At 43.1% G+C, this 25,503-nt stretch overlaps 1 protein-coding gene across 7 annotated transcripts in view; it reads left to right on the top strand.

Annotated features, from left to right (window-relative positions):
* Positions 1–2,730: 2,730 nt before the first annotated feature.
* The window catches only part of IKZF1 (IKAROS family zinc finger 1), a 99,697-nt gene continuing 76,924 nt past the window's right edge, over positions 2,731–25,503 (top strand). For 2 of the 7 annotated variants that reach the window (XM_030796423.1, XM_012496957.2), the window contains exons 1-2: positions 2,731–2,937; positions 17,072–17,125. In XM_030796423.1, coding sequence (XP_030652283.1) covers positions 17,086–17,125 — 40 coding nt within the window. In that variant the 5' untranslated portion in view covers positions 2,731–2,937; positions 17,072–17,085. Of the gene's footprint in view, positions 2,938–6,745; positions 6,953–17,071; positions 17,126–25,503 lie in introns of those variants that run through there. The other 5 variants (XM_030796426.1, XM_030796424.1, XM_012496956.2 and 2 more) reach the window with 4 other exon arrangements.

Here is a 25,503-nt window from a genome sequence, read left to right as displayed (position 1 = left end):
GAGCCTGACTCTTCACAGTGCACTCCTCATCTCACTGGGACATTGGTTGGGCTAGCAGGGAATAACTGTTCTTACCTGGAGAGTACTCCTCTCTGTCAGGCATGTGGCAAGGTCTTCCATATGTGATCTCCTTAACCCACAAACAACCCCACCAGGAAGGTTATATTATCGCCACCAATTTACAGATGGGGAAATTCAGGCTTTGAGAGATTAAGGACCTCAGTCAGATTCATAAGCCCAAACTATCTGGGCTCTTAGCCCCACGTGCTCCCGCCTCAGTGGGCTACACCTTGATGAGATGCCTATGTTTCGGTCCACTGGTCCACTCCTGAAGACCAAGGCACAGGTTTAGAGATGTACCAGGGGCTAAAGGTACTTCTGCATCCAAGAACTAGAGGTGTCCCGTGTCCCCTTTACAACATTGTTGGCCTCCCTCTGGGTCTTGTACCTTATGTTTATTGCCTCATTTAATCCAGGTAAGGACTCTTTAGGATTGGTGGCATGTATTCTTTTTACAGACAAGGAAGGTGATGCTCAGGAGTTTGGATAACCTGCCCAAGGTCATGCAGTGGAGGAGAGGACTAGAAGGTAAATCAATGGACCTTTCACTACCTTCCCCTTCTCTGGGCTGTAGCAGTGAGTTAACTGGCTCAGGCTTGCCCAGCGGAATGCCCTTCAGGACACACTGAGTACTGTAGTAAGAGCTGCATATGCGCTCAGAAAGAATGTGGATTGACGCTGTTTGTGATTCACGGGTAAAAGGGCCTTCTCCCAGGGGCAGCAGAGTCAGATCCTGTCTCTGGTGTGCCCCGGCCCCAGACTTGGAGGCCCCCTGGGCCAGGCCACGACCTTCCCCGGCAGCGATGGTCTCCAGCCACACTCGACTGCCCTGAAGGGACATTTCCTGCTTATTCCCTTGCCCGGCTGTGCCCTTCACCCGGAAGGAAGGCCTGTGCCTTCTTCGCCTGCAAGTCCTACCCTGAGGAGGCTCCCTTGGTCTTTCATCGCTCTCCCTACGGGTCTTCACGCCTTCCCGAACCACCGCGCCCAAGCAGGAGCACGCCCTCGTGCCCTGCTTCACAGGGCGCTCCTCCTCACAGGGGTGCCCGGGATTTTTATTCTGTGCCTTCCTGGTGGCTCCTACAAGTCTGGAAGGGCAGGAGACGCATCTCACTCCTCTGGGTCCCCTCCCCTAGCGCCTGGCGGGAGCCCAGGCTGCATTTGTGGAATTCATGACTTTTTCTCTCCTGTTCAAGCTGAACACACTGCTGGCTCCTGCTCGGGTGGAGCCCGGCTAATCACAGTGAGGGGCTCCCCGTAGGGCGAAGGGGTGCGCTGTCAGAGGTGGCATTCCCGTTTTAAGGAGACACACCGTGTCTTATACGCCAGGGAGAGGTCTGAGACGCAAAGAGCCGTCGAGCGGGCTGCCAGATTGCTTCGCTGTCACCTCCGCCTGCAGCCACCCTTCCGCAGGCACTTGTGTGTGCACCCAGGCCAACATGGAAGGCGCCATCCTAACTTCTGCCGTGAGCAGGTGGGAGGGAAGAGAGACGAGAGGTATTCCATTGGTTGTCTGGGAAAATGAATTGCACCTTCCCCTCCCTTGCGGAGGATCAACTTTTCCCACCCCCTCGGGTGGGCACTCGCATCCTGGGGCCGGAGCCTGAACCTGGGAGCCAAGGGGCCCCAGTTCCAGGGACGTGAAGCTGAGCGTACAGCGGGCGCTCCCAGACACTGGGGAAAGTGATTTACGATGTCCTGAGTCCCTCGAGTCTCGCCAGCGGGGCGACCGTGAGGGTGCCCCGACCGACCAGCGGCCCCGGGTGCAGGGTGGCGGGCCCGGCCCGCGCGTCCCCCTCCCCCTCCTGGCGGCCCGCACGTGTCGCCCGCGCCGCGCCCCCACGGGTTACGCGCGGGTCCCGCAGCGCCGCGGCCGAGCTGGGCTGCCCGGCCCGCGGGCACAGCGCCGGCCGTCGCATCCCGTGCGGGGCCGCGGCGCGATGCTGCGCTGGAATGAGGAAGCGCGGCGGCGAGGGGAGGGCCCGGGCGCGGTGCGCGCGGGGGTGGCGGCGGCGCGCCGAGCGGGCCCGGCGCGGGCGAGCGGGCTGCAGCCGGCGGCGGCGCCAGCAGGTACGGCCCGCGCCCGCCGCCGCCCCGGCGGCCTTTGGGGGCTGAACCGGAGCCCGGTGCGGCTGCAAAGTTTTCGTGCGCGGCCCCGTTGGCCCGGAGTTGCGGCTGAGACGGGCGCCGCGCGAGCCGGGGGACTCGGCGACGGGGCGGGGACGGGACGACGCACCCTCTCCGTGTCCCGCTCTGCGCCCTTCTGCGCGCCCGCTCCGTGTACCGGAGCAGCGATCCGGCAGGCGGCCGAGACGTGCGCGCGGGGTCGAACTGGCTGCGGGGCAAGTCGAGCAGGGACCGCCAGCGTGCGTCACCCCAAAGTTTGCGGGGCGGCAGGGCGCGCGCTTGGGCCACCCGCCGCTCTGGGCGGCAGCAGGTGGCAACGCGAGGGCGCGGCGGGGGCGGCCGGCGCGGAGGGGGCCAGGTACGCGGCCCGCGGGAGGCGCTGTGCGCGCGGGGCAGCCGGTCGGCCGGGAGCGCGAAAGCCGGGTCTGAGCCGGCTGGGGGCGGGGAGTGTGGAGGAGAAATGGGGAACAATGCGAGTGAGCAACTTCAGGAAGTCATTGTGAAAGAAAGCTGGGAAGAGCTCCGCGGCCAAGTTAGCAGGACACTCTAACAAGTGCCTGCGCGGCCCGCGCCCGGGGCGGTGACTGCGGCGACCCCCCTGGGTCCCCGCGCGGCGCATCCCAGCCTGGGCGGGACGCTCGGCAGCGGCGAGGCGGGCAAGCCCGGCAGGGCAGAGGGAGCCCCGGCTCCGGGGTTGCTCTTCGCACCCGAGGATCAGTCTTGGCCCCAAAGCGCGACGCACAAATCCACGTGAGTGTTTTCAAATTCAATTTCAATAGGAAAACTTGGGGTAACTGGTGAATTAAAAAAAAAAAAAACACGGTAAAGAAAAGCGGTAAGGTTGGTAGACCCTGGTGTCGCTCAGGTCCGCCTCTCCTTTCTGAGGACAGTGAGAGTGTTCACTTCTGTCAAGCGTCTGCTGCTCTGTACTGTGCCAGCAGGTGCAGGACCAGGCCGGCATGGGACACTTCTGAGCAGCCCCGCCGTCACCAGGAGAGGAGTTCTAGCTCCCAACCATATTTAAATTTATATAGACCTACATATACCTACAGAAGTCAGCCTTTATAAAGTCGTGTGTAAAGAGTTTTCCTTATATTTGAGCCGAGAGCTTTCTTTTTATTCTGTAAATATGATGAGATCGAGTCTGAACTTGATTTCTGCAAGAGAGGAATTATCCCGGCTTTGAAAAGTTAGTCCTTTTGCTGACCGCAGGTTTGGCGCTCAAGTCACCAAACCTTCTCAGGAAAACCCTTAGTAATATTAAGGCATCAGGTTACTTGCGGTTATATTTGATATGTATTTTAAATATTTGTCAAGCATCGCTGCTGATGCCTAAGGAACCTCGTGAGAGCTTGTTTTTCTTCTAATTTGGAGGCATCTAATGACCGAAAACCGTAGCGATTCCACAGGGTCTGACCAGGCACAGCTTTCAAATGCAGCTTCCCTCTCTCTAGGGACTGCAGCCCACCCAGACTGAATTTCAATGCGGCGCGCTTTGCTTAGGTTACCCACTCACAATTTCCCACTGCGCCACAGACAGTATATTTCAGCTTTGAGATACCTTGTTTTAAACTTCCAGACAAAATGGTGTTGAGGAAATGTCTCCTTACTAGTCCCATCGACTTCTGTTAAAAGAGGAAAATTTGTGGAAGTTGAAAATACTGCGTATGATATTTAAACTTTCATAGACATTCAAGTGCTTTTAAGGCCAGGTTCACTTTGGTTATGAGTTGAGGGGTGGGGGGAACCCACATAAAAATGTCCTGGGTCCTCTTGAGTTTATTTCTTTGTTTGAAGATGTTTGTTCAGTGAGGTTTATTGTACTCATCTTTTATATGGAATTTTTAAAAGTAACAATTTCAGTATTATTTATTTTAGAATGTGTCAGAATTATTTCTGTGACAAATCAGATCATTTGGGCTGTGGCTTAAAATGTACACGAGGCAAATATTCATGACAAGAAGATTCACCTTCTTAAGCTGGCATCTTGTAAAATGCAGAACAAGTTAAAGAAATAATGTGTACACATACAAATAATGATGTCACATTAAAAATACTACACTATTCTTGCTTGATGGAATGTATCTGATTTCAGATTTCACCATGAACATATTTCGTACCTTTTTTACATGAAAAAAAAAAATGTGATTCTAAGTCTCACAATCAATTAGAGCTGGTGACCAGAACATTTTATTGAACTAAATGGTCATGTTTTCTTCCCCTTTTGTTTCATAGTGAGAGTTGAAGGAAGGAGTTTAGAAACTCTCCAGTACTTGTTTAATTCATCAGTGTTCTAATTAGAGTGCTACCTCTTGGAAAACTACACACCTCCCTAATGCAGAAACATCATAGCAATAATCACCCACCCTCAGGGTCTCCAGGAGACCACAAGGGCTGCAGATAAAAGTCTGGATGTGTTAGATTTGACCCTTTTGAAGAGTTTTACACAGGCTCCTAAAGAGAAGATCGGCTGTGGCCGTTTGTAGCCATTTCCTTTGTCAAAAAACTAAGATCGCAGTGAATGTATTGGCCAAGAGGTCTAAAGCCCTGTTGTACTGCAGGCCACTGTCTTCCTTGTTTGACTAGAGACTTGGAGTTTGAGAACAGAGGTTCTTTGATTTGGATACATTTTTTGTTCTTGATTTGGATGTATGTGTTTCATGCGTGGTTAATATAGCATATTTTCAATATAAATGTCAAAAATTTTGAGATAGGAAAGAACTCTCTATATATTAATATACGTATACACACACTTCAAGATTATGCATATATTAACAGATACATGAAATAAAGAAATTCCATGTGCATATGCACATATGCACACACACAGAGCGTGCACACACACACAGCGTGCACACACACAGCATGCACACAGCGTGGAGTGAGAGGCATGGGGCAGTGTGGAAGAGTTTTAACATCAAACCTGAAATGAGTATTAAAGGCCCCCTTTATTTTTAAACTTTTTCTAAAACAAGATGGATTTCCCTATGTTATATAATGGTGAATTTTAGGCATAAATAACGTTTTTTGAGTGTTGCATAATTGTACGTATTAGTGTAATGTAACTGTAGTTAACTAAGAATTCATCAAGGATAGCACTGTTTTGTGGCATTTTTTTTCCTCCTCTAATCTTTGGAATTGTGAAATAATTTCACTATGAAATAAATGTTGGTTCTTGTCATGTTCTGAGGGAGATTGATGTAAGTGGCTCCACTCCAGCTTACAAAAGGTAAACCAGGACCTTTCTGCGTTCTCTGAAAATGCTTGTCTTCCGATGCCTCTGTTTCTAAGACTGACAAGCACTCTGGGGCACTGTGACGCCTGCTTCTAGCGGCAGAGTTGCTGCAGCTCCTGTCCTGGCTGTGAACATTGTTCTCTGTCTGGTGTCTCTATGTTCATAATTACAGAGACTTCAGCTCTATTCCATTTCATATTTGTGCTGAGTAATGATTCCATTTTATGAGAGAAAACACAAGATGTAAAAGCAACAAGTGACCCATCCTTTGAAGCTTACAAGAAGAGAAACATGAATCTATTTCACATCTTAAAAACAGATCAGTTTTATTTTGCTCAAAAAGGGCGCATGTACATTTTTGATCTAGGTCTTAGAAACGTAGAGTTTCAGAGGATCAGCATTATACACGCTGTCACACACACATACACACACACACACACACACACTTAAAATTCAGATGAGGAACAAGATAGGAATGAGGTTTTGTTAGGGACGTAGAGCATCTAAAACCAAAGGACAGTAACAAAGCTGTTTTTACTGTGGTGCTGACTGAACACTCATGCTGGTGTCTTCATGTGGACCATGGCTTTCTTGTATTTCTTTGCAGTTTAATAAATGACTTCATATCTCAGGTTACCTTTCCGCATATCCTGGAATATATGTTTATGTCCTTAAAGTTTCAGTGTCATCACTTCAGTAGCTTTAGTTTGAGTTTTTAAATGTTTGGTGATATTCCAACAAATATTTTTTAAGACATTATGAAACCTTATGAAGTGCCACATATTACAAGTGAGATAAAACAGCAAGCAAAAGAAGGTTTGCAGAAGGTTTTCAAGTGGCGAAGTGTGAGCCTGCCCATTTTGGTGTCTCCTTGGTGGTTACTCCTGAGAAGGGCCTGGAGGAAGAGCAACTGAGGCCTAATCTACAGGCAACTACCAAATTGTTTCAGTTGATGTTTTTTTCCCTCTCATGTTTGACTATGATAAATAGGTAGATGCCAGAGGAGTCTTCAGCCAACCACCTGGTAATAAACTGTTAAAAATCGTGCAAACCCTAGGTCACAGGTGTGGGGGCCATTTGTCTTGCCTGTTAACGGGCCTGGCCCTAATTCTTTTCTCCCATGGCCATTTCTGCCTTTGGGGAACTCAATTCCTGTTGACTAAAAGAGCACCCTTTTCCACCACAAGCCTGACAAATCAGACGTCCACATAATTTCTGAACTCATTTTGGTTAGGACAGGAAGCACAGGCTCCCTTCCTGTCTGTGTTTTCCTAAGAGAAAACGGTCTTCCCTCCTTTTTTGCATATTTGGCAAGTGGTTCCACCTTTCTCTGCACCCTGGTGGAGTGTGAAGGCAGCAGAGAAACCTTTTGGAGGAGGAAGAGGACACAGAGGCCCTGTAGCCAGGCACCAAGACCCCTCCCAGGTGGCTGAGTCTGAGGGGAACTCCGAGCAGCCCTAGGTCCTCAAAGTCTGGATTTGTGTGGAAAAGGCAGCTCTCACTTGGCCTTGGCAAGGCCTCGGTTGGTTGGTGAGTGCCACAGTTTCTTTGTGTGCTTGCATGGATTGGAATAGCCAGTGTGTTCTTCCCTCTTCCCTGCTGGTGTTTCCACAGTGGGTGGCCTGAGCCCAGAGCAGCTCCCCATATCCCTGTGCAGGCCACCTGTCTCGGGTGATGGAGAGCATCATTATGCTCCGTCTGAACGCTCTGCTTTCGGATGGCCCCATGCTCCACCTCCTGATAGCTCGTGGCGCGGGGCCATGGCTTAACGAATGGCTGAAAATGGGTCCTAATTAGTGGAAAAGTGCTTTCTTCATATTTTCTCACTCAAGTGTGCAGTGATTCATTTTTCTTCTGCAATCAGCTCACTGCTAAAGTAAATCTGACTCTCTTCCCGCCATTGCACACCAAAAGCTAACTCTAATGGGTAGGAGGTTAGGTTTGTTGAGAGAGCAATGCAGTAAAAAGAGGGGATCCAATGTGGTCTTGTCTGTCTGGTCTTCCTTTCTTCCTTTTTTCCTCCCTTGTCTTCTCTGTCTTTCCCTTCCCTCCATTTGCCTTGCCTTTCCTGTCCTTCCCTTCCCTTCCCTCCCCTCTTTCTTTCCATAATTGGTGGGGGTTTTGCACAGACTGCCGAAACACTAAGAACTGCGTAAAGGTAAAGTGTTTTTGAATGGCCTTACACATATTGAAGTAGATTTTTATGCTCCATTTTTGAGATCACACACTAAAATCTATACCTTTAAAGCATTTTCTGTTAGTTTGAAACTATTCGAAAATGAACAATGTGGTTTTGATTAGAGTCCTGTTCTGAAGCTAGGAGTTCCACTATGAATATTGATTTATCAGTTTTTGATAAATTTTTGTTGTTATACCAGATTTTCACTGGCAAACCTAGAACAAATAAAATTCCACATAAGATACTTCCCTAGACCTAATGGGAAAAATGTTTAATTTAGAGTCTTTAGGAGAAATGAGAATGAGGAATTGACCTTTTGTAAGCTTACTTCTGAGGCATTCTGAAGTGTGTTCCAGTGCTTTTAATGGAAGCTAGAGAGAGCCAGCAACCCCCTAGTGTGAGCCCCACTTTTAACCTGAAAAAGTGACCTTTTCCTCCTCCTTTGTGCTGAGTTTTGCGTAGGGTAGAAAATTAAGCTGATATTCAAAGAGATTCACTGCAAAAACATACTGATAAATCGTATATTCAATTTCATTAAATTAAAACCATACTGCTAATTATCTCAGGTTGTTAAACATAAGGCAATTAATTATCATTTTAAAAATTGGTAGGAAGTTGTGAGTACTTTTGCAGTATGAGTGTTTTCCTGCTTTAGTATGAGGTTGTGTATATTTGCTTGAATTTAAAGAATTATCACTTTAAGAGCAGACAGTGTTTTGTTAAAGAAATGAAATTTGCTAAAAAGGAACACGTAAAGTGAAATATTAAAAATAACTAATTTCAACTTACTTAAGAGCTGCAGAAAAATCTGATTGCAGTGTTTAAAATGAATTTTCCCACATTTCGCTCTCATGGACAGGAGCATTTTCTGTCAGGTTATAAATAAAGACATGCCCATTTTTGTAGCCCCACAAATGAGGAAGTTGTAAGCTCTCTGAGGTTTTACTGATGAGCCCCCTCCCCCTGGGTTTGCATGAAGAGATCATAGGCCACAAATAAAGGACTACAAAATGGGATCTAAACTATCCTGGTGGGGCCTGATACTCACGTTTCGCATGGATCTTATGATGTGATGAATGGTTTTGGCATGAGTGTCGCAAGAATGCTTCCAGATTTGGGTTACAGGATGGCCAGTGCTGAGCTCCCTATTGCAGAACAAAATAGGAATCTAGAACTTTCTTGCTAACAGGATCCAGCTAAAACACCAAGTTGGATTCTCAAATGATGTTCTTTTCTGTCATTATTTGATTGTTGTCAGTAGCCGTAATTGTTACCAAGCCATTGATGCGTTTATTCTTCCCTTTGCCCTTCTGAGACACAGCTCATTTTGACTTTAGTGGAACCCCTCGAAGGTGGGGTGATGAGCAAGGTGAATTTTCAAAGTAAAGCTACTAAGAAACCAAACTACAATTTAAGGAACCTGATTTTTGAATCAAATTCTATATACTGTGAGTATAGTTCAACATAGATTAATTTCTTATAGTTATTATGAAAAAATCTCATCTTAATTGATGATAGCTGATAATTTTGTGGATGTCGTAAACAAAACGGAGGTCAGAACTCAGTCCCTTAGGGAAAATTTCCGATTAGTCGGGAAACCAAGTGGCCTACCTTAGTTTGAAGACACCCATCAGGATGTCTGCACCTTTTCATCCTCTCTGGAGGAAAGACTAAATATCCATTATTGTATATAGGTCAGGCCAAAGCAGCCTTTTATATTGCAAGGAATAAGAGGTAAATAGATATATGTGCAACAATAAATCCCCTAATGTGTTTACTCTAGAACATATGTTCTCACTGTATTTATATGTAGATTTTGTAGATCTTGTCTTACCACCTGCTAATGGTAGACACTATATCTAAGTAAGTTGAGGAAAATTTATAATACCTAGGAGTGTGTCCTCAGTGGGCAAATCAATCAAGCATGACTTCAGGTTATTTTTAATAAATATACACATATGGGTTCGTAAACAATGGGATGTTCCTGTGAAGATCTAAATAATTTTACTTCTTTGGGACTAAATAAAATGTAGCTCTTGCCAAATAAACTCACAAAAGCACTTATTTTAGTAGAAGTCAAATGGCTTTGCAGAAACTTCAATTTTACAGGTGCATTGTTTGAAATGTTACGGGTATACAGGTGGATTTCTCTATTATGTACAGTGTTAAGTTTGAGTTTCAAAATGTCCAACTGAAATGATTTACTTGTACGTTAAGATGATTTCACTGCTAAGAAGGCAAGATAAAGCATTCTTTGTGACACCATATGGCCTTGCTGAGGGAAAAACTTACTGTTATAAGTTTGTGTTTATCTCTCTTTTAAAAAAATGAAGAAAAAAGGCTTTTGAAATAATGGGAACACAACAGTTCCTGGGCTCCTCTGTCTCCTTATCTTATTATAATAAATTACCAAAAAAATAATGACCTGGGACATGTCTGTGTAGACCCTTCTTTTGGAGGCAGTTTCTGTATTTTGTAAAGTTGTAGGTTCTATTTTCATTGCACTTCATATTGTTGCACAGCTCCTGACCATGCATGAAGGTCTTCTGAAATCGGTAAGGGGCAGAAGAAAATGATTCTAAACTTAGATTTTTTTAACTTAAGTGATGAAGTGTGAAACGCCATTTGTATTTGAGGAAGCTACCTAGGAAGTGGCTGATGTCGATGGCCCAAATCAGAAGAGGGCCTGTAAAAGCCTCTGTCAATTTTGACGTGTATGCTTCTCCCATGGCTGCTCAATAAACAGCAGTAGTAGTTTAAGAGTGGATGGTACAGTAGTATAGACAGGAAGCCTCTCCTCTCCATGTGAACCGTGCACCCCTATGAGAGGGTAGAGACAATACAATATGCCTGCAGCGTCAGGACAGACAGTCATGGCCAGCTTGAACTCCAACCCTGGGCTTCTTGCAGCAACAAACGTGAACACAGAGGACTGTCTCCGACTCCACTTTCTCTGTTTTTAAAACAACTTTTTGAATACAGTATCTGCCATCTTTTCTTATACCTCAGTTTGAAACAGGTGGCTCCACTGTGGCATTTAAAATGTTCTGTTTCTTTTCCCGCTGTATCAAATACCTCTTTACTAAGAAAACATTCAAACAGCATAGTTTTTAACTGTATTTTGAAAGGTTTCCTTAGTTCCCTTTGACCCTTCCTCTTTTGCATATCAGTTCCTGGCCATAAAAATAAAAAATGCTAGGACAGAATTGCACATCTGAGCTGATTTGCCCTCGAAAAGTTTCACAGTGGAACAAACCACAGGAGGAGTTTTCTGTGGCTCAGTTAAATGTCGGAGGAGGGTGGTGTGAAAGCCAAATTGAATTCCTGCTTTCCTGTTTAAATCTTGTTTTTCATTGTTATTTGCACCAGCAATACTCTGTGGAATAATCATGAAAATGTGTAGATTGGCAGCTAATTTTTGAAAAATGAAAAGAATCAGAAATGAAATAAGAGTGCCTGGAAGTTTTTATGTTCTCTCAACCTGTTTTGTCAAATTGTTACGAAAACCTATAAGGTCTCTTTGACTAGATACAAAGACTTCGCATATTGCCTTAGCTTTCTCTTGAAGCATTTCCTTTTTTAAAATACAGTGTAATTCACAGTGATATGATAGATTTGCAAAAGTAAAATCTACCAGTCTGAAGATGAAAGGACTTGTCTCTTAGCAGGAATAATGGGTTTTATTAAAGAGGTCTGTGACCTAAGGCATTTTAAATAAATTACAGGCTTGGTCCATGTCCCCCCCATGTATCTACTCGCTTCAATATAAGCATCATTGAGTATTTAAGGAAATAACTCCAAATGTATCTCTAGTGTAGCTTCACTTGTCAGGGAGGAAAAAGTAAATAGCATACATTTGGCCAAATAACCAGAACTTTAATGTACAAGTTTTATGATGAAATTTGCCTTTATTGCACAGCATTACAAAGATCATGTTTAGTTTCTAGCAGTATATAAGTAGCATCCATCCTTATCTGTCACGCATTTGGAGTGCGCAACCCCTGCACTGGGCTGCAACATTCTGATGGGCAAGAGTGCCAGAAAGAGGCATCACCATCAGACTGCATGGGTTCACGTCTCAGCTCTGTGGTTGATTAGCTGTGTGACCTGGGGAAAGCTATTTCTCTTAGCCTTGGTTCTGTCATCTATAAAATGGAGATAATAATGCAGATTCCTTGGGTTTAACTGGGAGAGTTAAAGAGACATTTACATATTTACAAGTAGGTGTTGAATTCTAGCTCTACATTGGACACTATGCCAGGTGCTCAAATAAACAAGTGGACAAGACAGGCAACACCCACGGTCTTATGAGGCTTAACCATTTGCCTCTTCAATGCCAGAAACTTAGTAGGTTGCTTAGATAAAGCCAGTGAGTACCAGTATCCTTTCCTGGCACACTCAAAGTATTCAGTACATATTATGAAATATCACTGGACAAAGAATCCCCCTTAGAGTACCAGTGGAGAAGGAAGGCATTTGCTTAAAAACAAACCAACAGAAAGACACCGTAATGCAGTTGTTTAAGTCTCAGAGAACTATAATTTTTTTCTTTTTTTTTTTTTTCGCCTTGCTCTGTCGCCCAGACTGGAGTGCAGTGGCACAATCTCAGCTCACTGCAAGCTCCGCCTTCCGGGTTCATGGCATTCTTCTGCCTCAGCCTCCCAAGTAGCAGGGACTACAGGCGCCCGCCACTGCATCTGGCTAATTTTTTGTATTTTTAGTAGAGACGGGGTTTTGCCGTGTTAGCCAGGGTGGTCTTGATCTCCTGACCTCATGGTCTGCCTGCTTTGGCCTCCCAAAGTGCTGGGATTACTGGCATGAGCCACCACGCCTGGCCAACTACAATTTTTTTTAAAGCTTGTAGAATTACTGTGTGCTACCAACAGACAGGCTAATTTTGAGTGACCCTCAGTACTTTGTACAGTTAATTTGGCACGCTGTGTACTTAGTGGCTTTTTAACAGCTATAAATTTGGGCTGCTAGAAAAGTAGTAAAGTTGTGATTCTTGACAGGCATCTATCTGCATTTTCATTTTTACTTCATTTGTCTAGACTCAGCTTGTCAGAATTATGGAAGAGACTCCTTGTGTCAGGGCAAGCACTATGAAGAAAGGTATTCACTGTCAGAAAAGAGAGGGGAGCTGGAGGCAGCTTAGAGGCCTGAGACCTGCCTCCACAGGGGCCCCAGCAGGCTCCGCAGGGCTCTGGCCAGACTCTCCTCTGGGATGCTGCAGTTAGAATGAGTTCACTTCCCAGCCAGGCTTGCCAAGGCTCCTCACCTGGAAGCAGCAACTGCCCAGGGCTGTTGGATGTTTCTCCCCAGGAGACAGCCAGGTCCCAGTCCCACCTCAGTGTGGAAGGAGGAAAGGCAGGGTCCAGGGAGCTGTTTCAGGACAGGCCCAAGGTCCCCCAGGGATACCTCTCAGGGTCAGCGGAGGCTGTAAGTCAGCAGGGCCCACACAGCCTGGAAGAGGCCCCTGTGCTGTCAGCTTGCCCGGCTCCTAGTCCGGCTTCTGCTCCTCCTTTGTAAAGTTATGGATAGCTAATAGTTTCCAACTGAAACTAGGGAAGTAAGTCCTATTTGACACTGTTTGGTCAGAAGGAGGGAGAGAAAGGAGAAGGACAGAGAGAGAATGAGAGAGAGACAGTCTCAGACAAAGGGAGATGGAGGGAGGGAGGGAGAGGCAGAGAAAGAGATGGGAGGTAGGTGTGGAAGGAGGGAGGGATGCAGAAGGCAGAGGAAAGACAGACAGAGATTTAGACCTCCCAAGTCAGTGAGCAGTCCAGAGTTGGAGCGGAGGGTGCCTGGTGGCTTGTGACTGCAGACTCCACTCCCCGCTCCTAGAGGCACAGCCATGGACAGCTTCTGTCACATTGGCCCTGCACTTATCTCTGAATCTATTTCCCCTTGTGCAAGATTCAGAACTGCGTGCTCCAAAAAAACAATAAAAGCATTCATGTTCATAAGAATTGCACAGGTGAAAGGTAGTTTGTTGATATTGTTGTATTTTTTACTATAGCTTCTTTTAGTTCTTACCTGAAATTGTTTGGGTTTCCCAGGCAAAGTAGAAAACTGCGGTACATTTCTGTGAAACAATTATTCTTTCTGGCATCTCCCTTTACAGACCTACTGATCTTGGTTTTTCATTTAGGTGAAAGTTTGTGAAAACAGGCCATTAGCTTGCTTTGTGATTAACTCATTTTACTGAATGTAAGCTCCTTTTAAGCTGAGGCCATATCAAACTTAAATTCCATGTTTTACTTGGCACTCTGCATTTCTTCCATGTGGGAGAAGAGGGGCTCAGTAAGTGCTTTGTAAAATACACAGCCTAAGTGATGCACGTGCTAACAAAGGAGTGTGACAGGACTTAAGTGCCCTTCTAGACACTTCAGGCTCCCCTTTGTAAGCTGTCTTGGAAGAGGCCACGTTTCCTTTCCCTCAAACAGTTTCTCATTGTTTGATTATTCTTTTAGCCTTTCTCTGGAAGCAAAGCCACTTTTACGAGAAAGTCACTGCTTTTTCATCTCAAGAGATGCAAGTTTGGAGTTTGGGGAAGTTTTCAGGTGCCCGTCAAGTCATCCTTTGTGATGTCAGACAAGTCAGGCCACAGAATTCATAGGGCTCAGTGCAGACCAAAAACTTGAGGCCTCTTGTTCAGAAATTATTACAAATTTTGGTGAACATCACCCCAAGCAAAGAGATCCCCTAAGCACCAGCCCCCAAGCAACTGCACTCATAAGCCCATGAAGCCCCCTGCTGTCAGAAACAATGTGGTTGAAATTGTGTATGAAGTTGGAAGTGAGGTGGATTGCAAAACACAGGTCTCCATGCTAGGGCAGGAGGTGGTGATAGGGCATCGAGTGGAAATGTCCAGCAGTCCCACGTGCGAAAATGCAGAGCTCTCTGGCTCTTGCAGACTTGGCTGCTGGCAACAGACTCACTCCAGGAAGGTGCTCGCTGTGGTGTGATCTGCTGCCCACCCCTATCTCCCTCCAGGAGACTGGTGCGGGGACTGTTTGCAAATGACTGCAAAAGTAAGAAGATTCCCACAGAGCAGAGCTTGATTTGGGGACCAGCCGAGGGCAGTTTGTCAGGATTCCGGCTTGAAACTGTTTTCACATCTCACCCCCTGAAAGGATGAGTATGTCCAGAGGACTTAGCATCGATCACCTCTGTCTCCATGCAGCAAACTCAGAGGCTCAGCCCACATTCCACTGGAAGGGTGTTTGCCAGAGGTGTTGGGTGGAAGAGCCTTGATTTTGCCTTTGGAAACATCTTTTTTTAAGAATTGAAAATAACTTGAGTATGCAACAATAGGGCATTGGTTATATAAATCAGTTGACTAGTGTGTAGCCAGTAAAATGATGATGGTGGAGTATATTTGTTAAATAAAAAGATATGTGTGGTATTAAATTAAAAAATATTTTAAAACAACATATTTGTAATCTGTTTAGTGTCCTCTTTTTGTAAAAAGCACAGAAATAAATATACAGAAAAAAATAGTAGTCCTAAGGGGTAGAAATTATGAGCATTTTCTTGCCTTTAAAAAAAGTTGTAAAAGATTGTATCATTTATGTAGCAAAAAGTTTTAAGTCACCATTCTAAAAATTTTGTGTTGGTATAGTTGCTGTGACAAGATTTAACTTCCGTATGCTTCACCAATCAATACAGAGGTATTTAAGACCTGGTGTGTGATAGGCCACACTAAAATACTATACACATCTTCAGAAAACTAGAGAACTAACTTCTAACTTCCTGTATTAGTGTGGCACGGCTATTACAAAGATTTTTCTCATTTGAATCTATCGTGTTTCTTTATCATTGTTTTGACAGTTTCAGAAGAATCATGTCTTTTCCCCTTTTTTACAGTAAAGGTATCTGAGACTCTTGACGTATTGCTTTTTGGAAATGCTTGTGCTGGTCACATGCTTGCTTCTGGGCTAGCGTGTCTGGCTTCCGTGTGCTGGTGGATGCTTAGTCTGGCTTCTGAAGTACTTTTTCTGTACAGTGGCCACTGGCTGTACTCCTAAGCCACATACCCACCTTGAAAATTCATGTCACTTTTAGAAATAGATGAAAACCCCTCCCATCCAGAAAAAGTGACTATCATCTATATCCTCATCATGACTAATACTGATATTCCTGAAATTGAAAATACATATTCCATATGTACCATAAAAGATATTAAAGATACATGGAGTGATAGATATATATAACACTTCTACCCTCACAGTTTTCAGCCTAATTGAGAGGGTAAGATCCCTGAATCATCCATCAGTTTTTCAGGTCTCTGCTGAAAGCAGGCTGCAGCTCAGATCCACACATCTGAACCAGAGATAGAGGTGGCCAAAAATAAAAAGGGGGACGGGGACAACCTGGTTTAGAGTCAACAAATAGACTGCATTTTCTGGTTAGTGAAGGAGCTCTCCTGAAAGTTATATACCAGAGCATAAATGAGCAAATTTCCTTGAGGTCAACTTCTGCTGGCCATAGCTTTCTTATCTGTGGAGCTGCCAGCTGTCATCCACCTTGGGGCACCTGAGACTGCCAAGTGGCAGGCCAGGACCCAAGTGCAAAACACAGCACACCTTTTTGTTTCTACTCCACTGACGCTGGGGTTCTCTCCCTGGTGTTTTTGGCTCGTAGTACACTCTGTGGAACATTCATTATGGCCATCAAAGGGCAGCATCTTCCCAGTTGTTTCTTTCTTTTCTTTGTTTTTTTGTTTTTTAATTTAAACCGATCTGAGAAGCCAGCCATCTGTCAGCAAAACAGGAAGGCTTGGGCTCTCTCCTGGGCTTGTTTTGCTGCCGTAGTGAGCTTCACTTCTCCCCGTGTAAGAGTGCTGGTGAAGGCTGAGGCAAGGGCCCAGAAAGATTGAGGGACAAAGACAGGAGCGCCCGCATTGCCCATCTGCCAGGCTGGAGGTGTATTCATTATTGATGGAGGTAGTGCAGTTGCTGCTCAGATATGCAGCCCTGCCTGGGTAAATGAGACATTCTTCAGCAAATTGCTTCGTTTTTTGATTGCTGATTGTACGCGTGTCACCAAGCTGACTCAAGGTTCATCGATGCATGCTCAGTAAATTAGAAAGAACATAACTATGGATCAGCCAAGAGAATGAATTCTGTGCCTACAATGACCCAGGGCCATTTAATTTTCTGCTTAATTTTGTTGCAGTCAGTTTGCATTTTGGGTTATTATGCAGTAGGAAATTAACAATAAATAACAAATTTGGTCCTCCTGTGCTTGTAATGATATTTTTATACATCTTTGTAATGCTGTTTTTAAAAGGATCAAGGTCTGTGCCAGTCTGATACTCCAGCAAGTATGTGAGGAGGAAAATGCATTATTCTTGCTAGATAACCTTGTTGTTAAATAGCATAGGGGTTCTTTATCTCTCTCTCTCTCTTTCTCATCTCTTATTAGTATTTTTGCTTTAAACTAAAATCCCTTCCTCTCTTTCTCAGATAACCTGAGGACAATGGATGCTGATGAGGGTCAAGACATGTCCCAAGTTTCAGGTGAGACCTTATGAGATACCTGTGTGGGAAGTTCATGAGAAAAGCTTCCCTGGGGCCAGAAGTCAGAGTGCTTGGTATGCTCATGGGGGAGGAATAGGGGCTATTCTGCCAAAGAAAAGACCATGATGGAATTGGCCTGAGTATTTCTTTCACCCATTACAAATTATCTCACTTTGAGAAGCTGAACAGAAAGTCTCCAAGATGAAATTAGTTTTACTGTTAAACTTCAGGAAAAAAAAATGGGAAGAGTTAAATACATTTTCGTACTGTTGGAAGGAAAAATGGCTGATTGGTCTAAAACCCAAACACATGCCAATGATGGTACTTAAACAGAGAGAGAGAGAGAGAGAAGCTTGAAAAGCATAATTGTTGGGCACAGTCATGACTATTTGTTCATTAAGCATGGACACAACATTGCTCCCCTTTGCCATATATATTTTCAAGCCATATTGGCCATAGCTCTTCTCATCCAGGAGACCCAGGAAGTGGAGAAGTCTGTAGTAGGAAAAGCCTAAGGGTAGGTCACAGACTGTGACCATTTGGCAGTACTGAGGATGGACGGTGAGCCAGTCCAACAAAACCAACAGAACCGCACTGTTCCCCAATGCATGGACATAGGAAGACAGCTTTCTATCTGGCCCTGTATCCAGAGGCGTCAGCCCCAGTAGCAGCTTTCATGGACTTTGGGGTTTTTGGTATTTCATATTTTTGAGCCTCACAGACTCACAGCCAGCCCCAGAAGCTGACCTCTATTTGAGAAAGTTCTCTCAGTGGCACCTTGCCTTGGCTGAGCGCCCTCGTGTTTTGAAGTTTCTGTGGGATTCCACAAGTCGGTGCTCCTGATGAAGACCAAGACCTATGTGTGGCTGCTCCCCTGCTTGGTGGTTTCCCTGGAGAAGGTGCAGGAGAGGATCTTCTGAGTTCCATGGAACTGGAGATAGATCTGCCAATCACAGGCTACCTTCTCCTCCACTCCTCAGCCGCTCTATTCACGTTTCGGGTTTTGGACTTAAACTCTCCCAGGTGCAAAGAACAAACAAAAGGCTAGCTTATTTTTCTTTTAGAGTTAGGCTTCATATTTATTACAATATAATTGCCACATTCTTTGTGTAATTCTCACATTTATATCTTAAATATAATTCTCACAAATGAGAATTATATAATTCTCTTTTTGTATATCATTGAATATTTTCACTTAATTTTTAATTTTTTTAATCGACACAAAATAATTGTGTACATAGACACAAAATAATTGGGTACATAGTGATGTTGTGATATATACCATGTATAGTAATCGGATCAGGTAAATCAGCATATTCATCATCTCAAACATTTATCATTTCTTTGTATTGGGAACATTCAACATCTTCCTTCTAGCTATTTGAAACTATATATTATTGTTGACTACAGTCATCCTGCAATGGTGTAGAACACTAGAACTTATTCCTCCTACCTAGCTGTAATTTTGTCTCCTTTAACAAATCTCTCCCTATCTTCCCCTCCCCCGACCTTTCCAGCCTCTATTAGCCTCTGTCCTACTTTTTACTTGTAATGATGACAGCAGCATTTGTTAGTTTCCACATGTGAGTGAGAACATGTGGCTTTTTAACTTTTAGAGTGTAGTATTCAGGCACTTCATGGTACAGTTAGTAAAAGTGAAAATGTGTCCAAAAGTTTGTGATTGTCTATATAAACAAAAATGGTATAAATCCAAATATCAATTTTATCAATTTTGCATTGAAGAACATATCTCAGAGGTATATTCTCACAAGTGCACAGAGCATTTAAGCATTTGTTCACTGCAGCATTGTTATCAGTATTTTAAAACTATGGTACATCCATGTACTTCCACATACAGCTCTTAAAAATAAGGAGGATATGAATGAACTAGTATGAAAAGAAGTACAAATACATGTGAAAGTGAGAATAGCATGGTTCTGGATGGTATGCAAAGTATGATCTCGTTCTTTAAAAAGAAAATAAATTACATACACATACACATTTTCTATATGCTTGCCCATAACGTTTAGGAAAATTCTGGGGTGATATTTATTAACCTGGACTTCCTCTTGAAAGATTGATGGTAGAAGGAAGGGGATGAGTTAGGGAAGAGGAGGAGGAGAAGGAAAACTTTGCTTTTCATCTACCTTTTAGCATTATTTGAATTTGTTTTCCTTAAGCATTTACTTTGTTTCTTAAACAAAAAATCACAAAAACAAAAAACGAGTTAAATGGGGAGAAAAGCAGTTTAGCTCTTTATAGCCTCTCATTTGGCTTCACCAGCCTCTCACTGCAGCCTCGGAGAGCTGGTCTGGGAAACACTGGTAGACGAGGACTGTGATCCTCACTCATGGAAGAGGATCTCATTCACTGGGTTTGCTGACTGTGACTAGAAGTGATCAGAGTGTCAAAAAACCCAAGCACGTTAAAAATTTCCAGAGGCCAAAAAGATGCTTTCATTGTTCTGCTCTTCTTTTCCTTGTCGCTTTCACTTTGGGTAGCTTCTAAATTGGTATTTTGCATGGTGCATTTAAAGAAAATGAGACCCCTTTGGCCAGTGCAGGGGTCTACACTCTGATATTCTCGAGTCAAAGCTGAATGCTGACACCTAGGAATTCATCTCTAGAATGTTTATATAAGGAATAGCCCCTCAGTATTCTGATCTCATATCTTAGTAACAAAACTAACAAAAGCCTGATTCTCCTCTGGTAGTTTTCTTGTCTTTACCATTATACAAAATAAGTAATTTGTTCTGCACCCTGACTGTTCAAAGGATAGGGTAGCTGGGGGCGGGGACAAGAATGGAGACCTTATTACATAAGACTTCCCGAAAAAGGAAACTCTGTTTTTGTTTGAAATGATTTGGTCTGAAATTTAGTTTGTGTACACTTACCAAAGGGATTCCTATTTCTAAAACACTCATAGTACTTTTGATTTCTGTTAACCTTTGAGCACTCTACATAATGATGAGAGCACTTAAAGAGTCATGTCACTTTTAGTAAAGAACCAAAGGATACTTTTTCTACTTCTTCGAGTTTGATCTCTGCTTCTCCAGTTAAAACCAGTATTTGTTTTTTTCATTTCTAAAGTTGGAAGAAATGACAGTCAGTTATGGCATAAGGATGTACATTTAACCAAATAGGAGTTGACATTCTTGGTAAGAAATCTTATCAAGATTATGTTATAGATTATAAGAAATCTTATCAAGAATATGTTCCTAAATCATCCTCTTTTCCCATAAAATATTAAAGTATCAGCAATTTCATAGGATTCAACCTAATGTATGTGAAATGCTTGATAAACAGATAAATACTTAATATCTGGCTTTTTTCAAAGCACTGGGTTATTGGTTCCTTGAGATTTATCCTAAATATGGGCCATACCCTGGTTTACAGTGTCTCGCAGATGTGTAGTAGTAGACACTCCATACGTGTTTACTGACTTGAATCCACGGGGTATTGAGAAATCGCTACTGATAGACTTGGAGGAGAGCATATCTAAAGCAAGCTACCCTTTCCTTTAGGGCACATCTCACTAAGTCTTTGGGTAAAGCATGTTTTTCTTTCTTTTGTGTTTTTGGCAGTCTTTCCAAAATACGTGTTATACCTATGCGTTATTTTTTGGTTTGGTTTCTAAGGAAAGAGTCAGCCGGTGGGAAAGTGAAGGATGTGGGAGCTGAGAGACCTGCATCAGCATCCCACCTCTACCTCCCACGATGGGACCTGAGACAGTTATTTTTGCCTCCTGGACCACTACAGTATCATCTGTAACAGGAGGGACTTGAGCCAGTTGATCTCTAAGGTTCCTCTGGCACCTGTGACCCTAAATATAGATTGGATATTGGTTTAATGCTATTTGTAGTGTGGTTTTTTGGGGATATGGAAACCAGAAGTACACCTTTAGATATATATAATCTGCTTACACAAAGAAGGTTTGTATATATTGCAGTGTCAATGGGAATATTTTATCAAGTTAAGCATAGTAAATGACATTGATTAAATGCTTTGTATTTACCAAACATTACCCGAAGTGTTTTCTCATTTCAACCTCACAAGGACCCACAGAAGAAAATACAGTTATCATTTCCAACCTGCAGGGAGCTGAGACTCAGAGAATTTAAGTAACTGACCAGAAGTCAATAGGGAGTCAGAGATTGCTCTGGGGTGTCATCCCCACTTGGACCCTAGAGTGGAAGCTTCTCCACTACTTTATAGAGTTGAGATTCTATATTTTGAGCTTGTATTTACCCAGAGAATTATATCCTCCTAGGCAATTGTATATAATAAAACCTCATGCATTTGGGAGGGGGGGGATCACAGAACTTTGTTGAGTGAATTATAATCTACTTGAGAAATTATTTGCTTACAGTTTATAAGCTAATTATACCATATCTCATCCAGTTTTCCCAGAACACTTCTCATAGGTAATGCTTTATTTGAAACATAGGCCATAAGTAAGTTAAGTGTAAATGTGTATTTTTATAATTTAACCAGAAGTTTATTTCACTTTTCTAAATAAGTGAAATTGTATTCCATCTTCTAAATTATTCTATTTAAACACTTGATGTCTTGCTGTCTCCATCTCTGTGTGTTTGCATGTCATTGTACATGTTCTTAGGAAAAGTGTGGGAGCTTGGTGCAATATATACCTTATGTTTCTATGTACATATAGTTTACCAAATAATACCATAAGTTTACTTAGCATATTAGAATCCATGCACATTATTTTTATTTTATCTTCACCATAACCCTGTGGGATAGACCAAAATCATGTTTTTCAGCCTCCTTTTTCCACTTGAGGAAAGGAGTCTTAAAAAGGGGACCAGTCTCATGTTCCCATTGGTCTTACAACTAATTGGTCAAACCAGAAAGCCAGAACTATATCCTGGGTCAACTAACTCCTAGTCACTGTGTGTTAGTATTTGAGATGTCTGTTGGCTTGATTTAATCATTTATTTTTTAGTGTTTTATAATCCTTGCATACTTGTACATTTTAAATGGTTAACCAGACAAATTGGTTTAAAATCAATGCATAAAAATACTGTGCCTATCATGATGGGTTTCATGAAGTGATAACTTTTCATCGTGGAGATCCTCAGCTGTCACAGAAGATGAGAGGCCCTGGGTACAGAGGCTCACGTGAGGGATGAAAGTCTCAGCAGCCTGGACTCACACTTTGGGGCTTTTAGGCAAATCAGACAACCTGTTAAGAACTATCACTGAGTTCAGGCAAGACGAGCTTGAATTAACACACGGCCCTTGGTGGGCATGTGAATATATCTCACTTCACTACCATCCAGTTCTGACTCTTTACTAGATGCCCCTGTACATACCAAGACTGATTTTTTATTCTCCCTTCTCCTCATGTGGTTTCTTCTGCATATAGAGTTCCTATTGATCAGTCTGACCCATGGTATTTTAGAATTGCGATCCCTACTGTTTCATTATTCCTTTTTCTCCCCCATGTTGAAAAAAATAAATGTCCTGAGATGCAAGATCAGGGACACTGGAGCACTGACATTTAGTTCAGTGCAGGAACTGAAGGCAGATATAATTCTTAAGAAGCACACCTGTTATTATGAACCATCCTCAACAAATTGTAGTGGATCTTGTTTTCTCATAGATACAGCAGTTAAATTTTTTAATAAAAGTAACTAAGATTATTTGGATGTATTTTAGCATGCACTGAGCAGAAAGTATGACATTTCTTCATTGGGTAAGTCCTGATTCTTTATGATCCTCACTTGGTTCCAGGGCCCCATGCATCTAAGGGCATCTCAGAGCATCCTGCAGTGCCCCAGCGTGAAGACAGGGAAAAGCTATAGGAGGAAAAGAGTCAATAAAGTTTAGTTTCTCAACCTCCTACCTCCACCCCATAATAATGACAGCTGGTTAATCATGACAGCTGGTTAATCATGAGGCATGTGCACACCCCACATGCCCTGTACGTGTTTACTCATTGGGATAGCATGTCAGGCCAGGAGGCTCCATGGTCATTTCTATGAAGGTACTTTAGCAGGTCTTCAAGAAGGCAAGTGGCCTGGGTCCCTGTCTCTCCAAATTGCAAGGTCCCCACTTTATGTAGATGACCTTTGTGTATATTACAGTTCTGTGTAAGATTATTTTGTTATTCTTACCCCCACCCCCGCTGCCACCAAAAAAAAAAAGTATTCCTCCGACAACCTTTCATAAAGTCCTGGAAGTTTGAACACCATTGCTCTAGGAAGTCATCTTATACAAAAATAAGAGTTGTGAGGTGCTTCATATACCTCCCGCGTTCTCCTATTTGGAGTTTTTCCCCATTTATGAAAGAGGTGAAACCACTAAGATATTTAGCAATTATTACTTTAAAAATTTTCTATTTATAGGCCGGGCGCAGTGGTTCATGCCTGTAATCCCAGCACTTTGGGAGGCCAAGGCAGGCAGATCACGAGGTCAGGAGATCGAGACCATCTTGGCTAACACGGTGAAACCCTGTCTCTACTAAAAAAATACAAAATATTAGTCGGGCATGGTGGCGGACACCTGTGGTCCCAGCTACTCAGGAGGCTGAGGCAGGAGAATGGCTTGAACCTGGGAGGTGGAGCTTGCAGTGAGCCAAGATCGCGCCACTGCACTCCAGCCTGGGTGACAGAGCAAGATCCATCTCAAAAAAAAAAAAAAAAATTCTATTTACAGCAATGAAAATAGTACTGACTTAATGCACATTTCCAAGGCTTTAGCATAACATGAGCACTTTCAATCAATATCTCTCTGGCCTTTTGTTTTTCCTTGGGAAATTCTTATAATCCTGCTCCATCTTTAACTATTCATTTTGTATTGGCTATCCAAATATACCCAATAATGCTCTTTCTGAAAATATGCCAACTGTGGTAATTACAGCTAAGCTGGAATATTAAATTGTGATGTCTGTTTTCCAGAGAATGAAGTAGTATTCCCCAGAGCATAGGCTTGGTGCCTGTGCAGGTTCTATTTTAAATATTCCAGGAAGGGTTGTTTTATATACTGAGGATGATTTTACTGGTCTTGCCAGTCGTCTGAAATGCTGGTGTTACTCTTGTGGAAGGTTTATTCAAATAAACAAGGACATTTCACACAATACCTAGTCATGCTTTTCAGACATTTTAATGTTTGGTTCATCATTTGCACACGCTCTCAAAAATCTAGGTTTGTCTGTGTGTTCATATCATTTTGCCTGTTGCCAGCTCAGTCAGCAGGCACACTCTCCCAGGCTGTTGCTGTTTCGTTAGACTTCTTCAGGGCCTTCATCTAAAATGGTCTTCCACACGTAGCTATACTGCCTTAGTTCACATCATCTGTTTCTTGCATGTGGGTTGTGTCTCAATTCAAGTTTAAGTTAGGTCTGGAAGGGTGGAAACTATAGGAGTTGCAGCTTCAGTGGAGAAAAGAGCATTTCCTACTATTTATGGCTTCCCAAGGAAGGTTGGATTCTTCAGAGCAGGAGTGATTCCCCAATGCTAGAGCCTCTGGTCAAATTTAATTCTAATCCAATCAAAATAAATACAGGTATTCCGTAAAACCCGATTTCATTTTGTAAATCCCACTTTGTATAGTGTAAGCAATTTTTGTATTTGTGTGGATTATATTTTATTTTCCTATTTCAAAGAGAAGAATTTGCATTAGCAGACTCCCTTTGCATGCGGAGAGGGGATCATTTTCCCAGTAGGCATGGGGTTCCCTTCCATTCCCTGTCCAGTCTTCTTCTCCCCACTAAGTTAAGTCAAACTAAGCAGCTGGTAAGATATTCCCTGGTTCTTGCAAAGAAAGTGAGCAGATGGCAGAATGTATAGCTCTGAGCAGAATACTTGGTGTGGTATCCTCAAACACAAATTGATAGGAGGGAGTGGTGCGGCAAGCTCATCGCGGGGGTAAATTGGAACAAGCTTATGTGGAAAAGTTGACAAAAGATAGGAAGAACCTTAAAAATATAGATGCCTTTTAGGCAGTGATGAAACGTCTAGATATTTATACTGTGGTGATTATTAGGAATATGTGCAAAGATTGGCTATTAGGATGTTCATTACAGTGTTGTTTAATAATTAAAAAAGGACAGAAAGCAATATGGACTCAAAAATGGGAAAAGAATTTAAATAAATCCTAGTGTACCCATTATAAATGAAATTATGGAAATATGACCCTGAGCATGGAAATACATACATGAGAATGTCTAAAAGCTAGTTCATTTTGAAAAACAAAATAATGTCACCTCATATTATTTATAGTATATAAAGATGATTTTAAGAGTGGCAGTGTCTGGGATTATAGGTGATTGTATTTCTTCCCTTTTGCACATCTGTGTTCTCTCATTTGTCTTGTGTGGGGAGAAGTGACTTTTTTTTATAAAAAGAAGAAGGTATA

This window comes from Nomascus leucogenys, chromosome 17 (genome assembly GCF_006542625.1).
Source record: "Nomascus leucogenys isolate Asia chromosome 17, Asia_NLE_v1, whole genome shotgun sequence".
In the NCBI taxonomy this organism is placed as follows: Eukaryota; Metazoa; Chordata; class Mammalia; order Primates; family Hylobatidae; genus Nomascus; species Nomascus leucogenys.
This window is presented reverse-complemented; position numbering and strand designations above follow the sequence as displayed.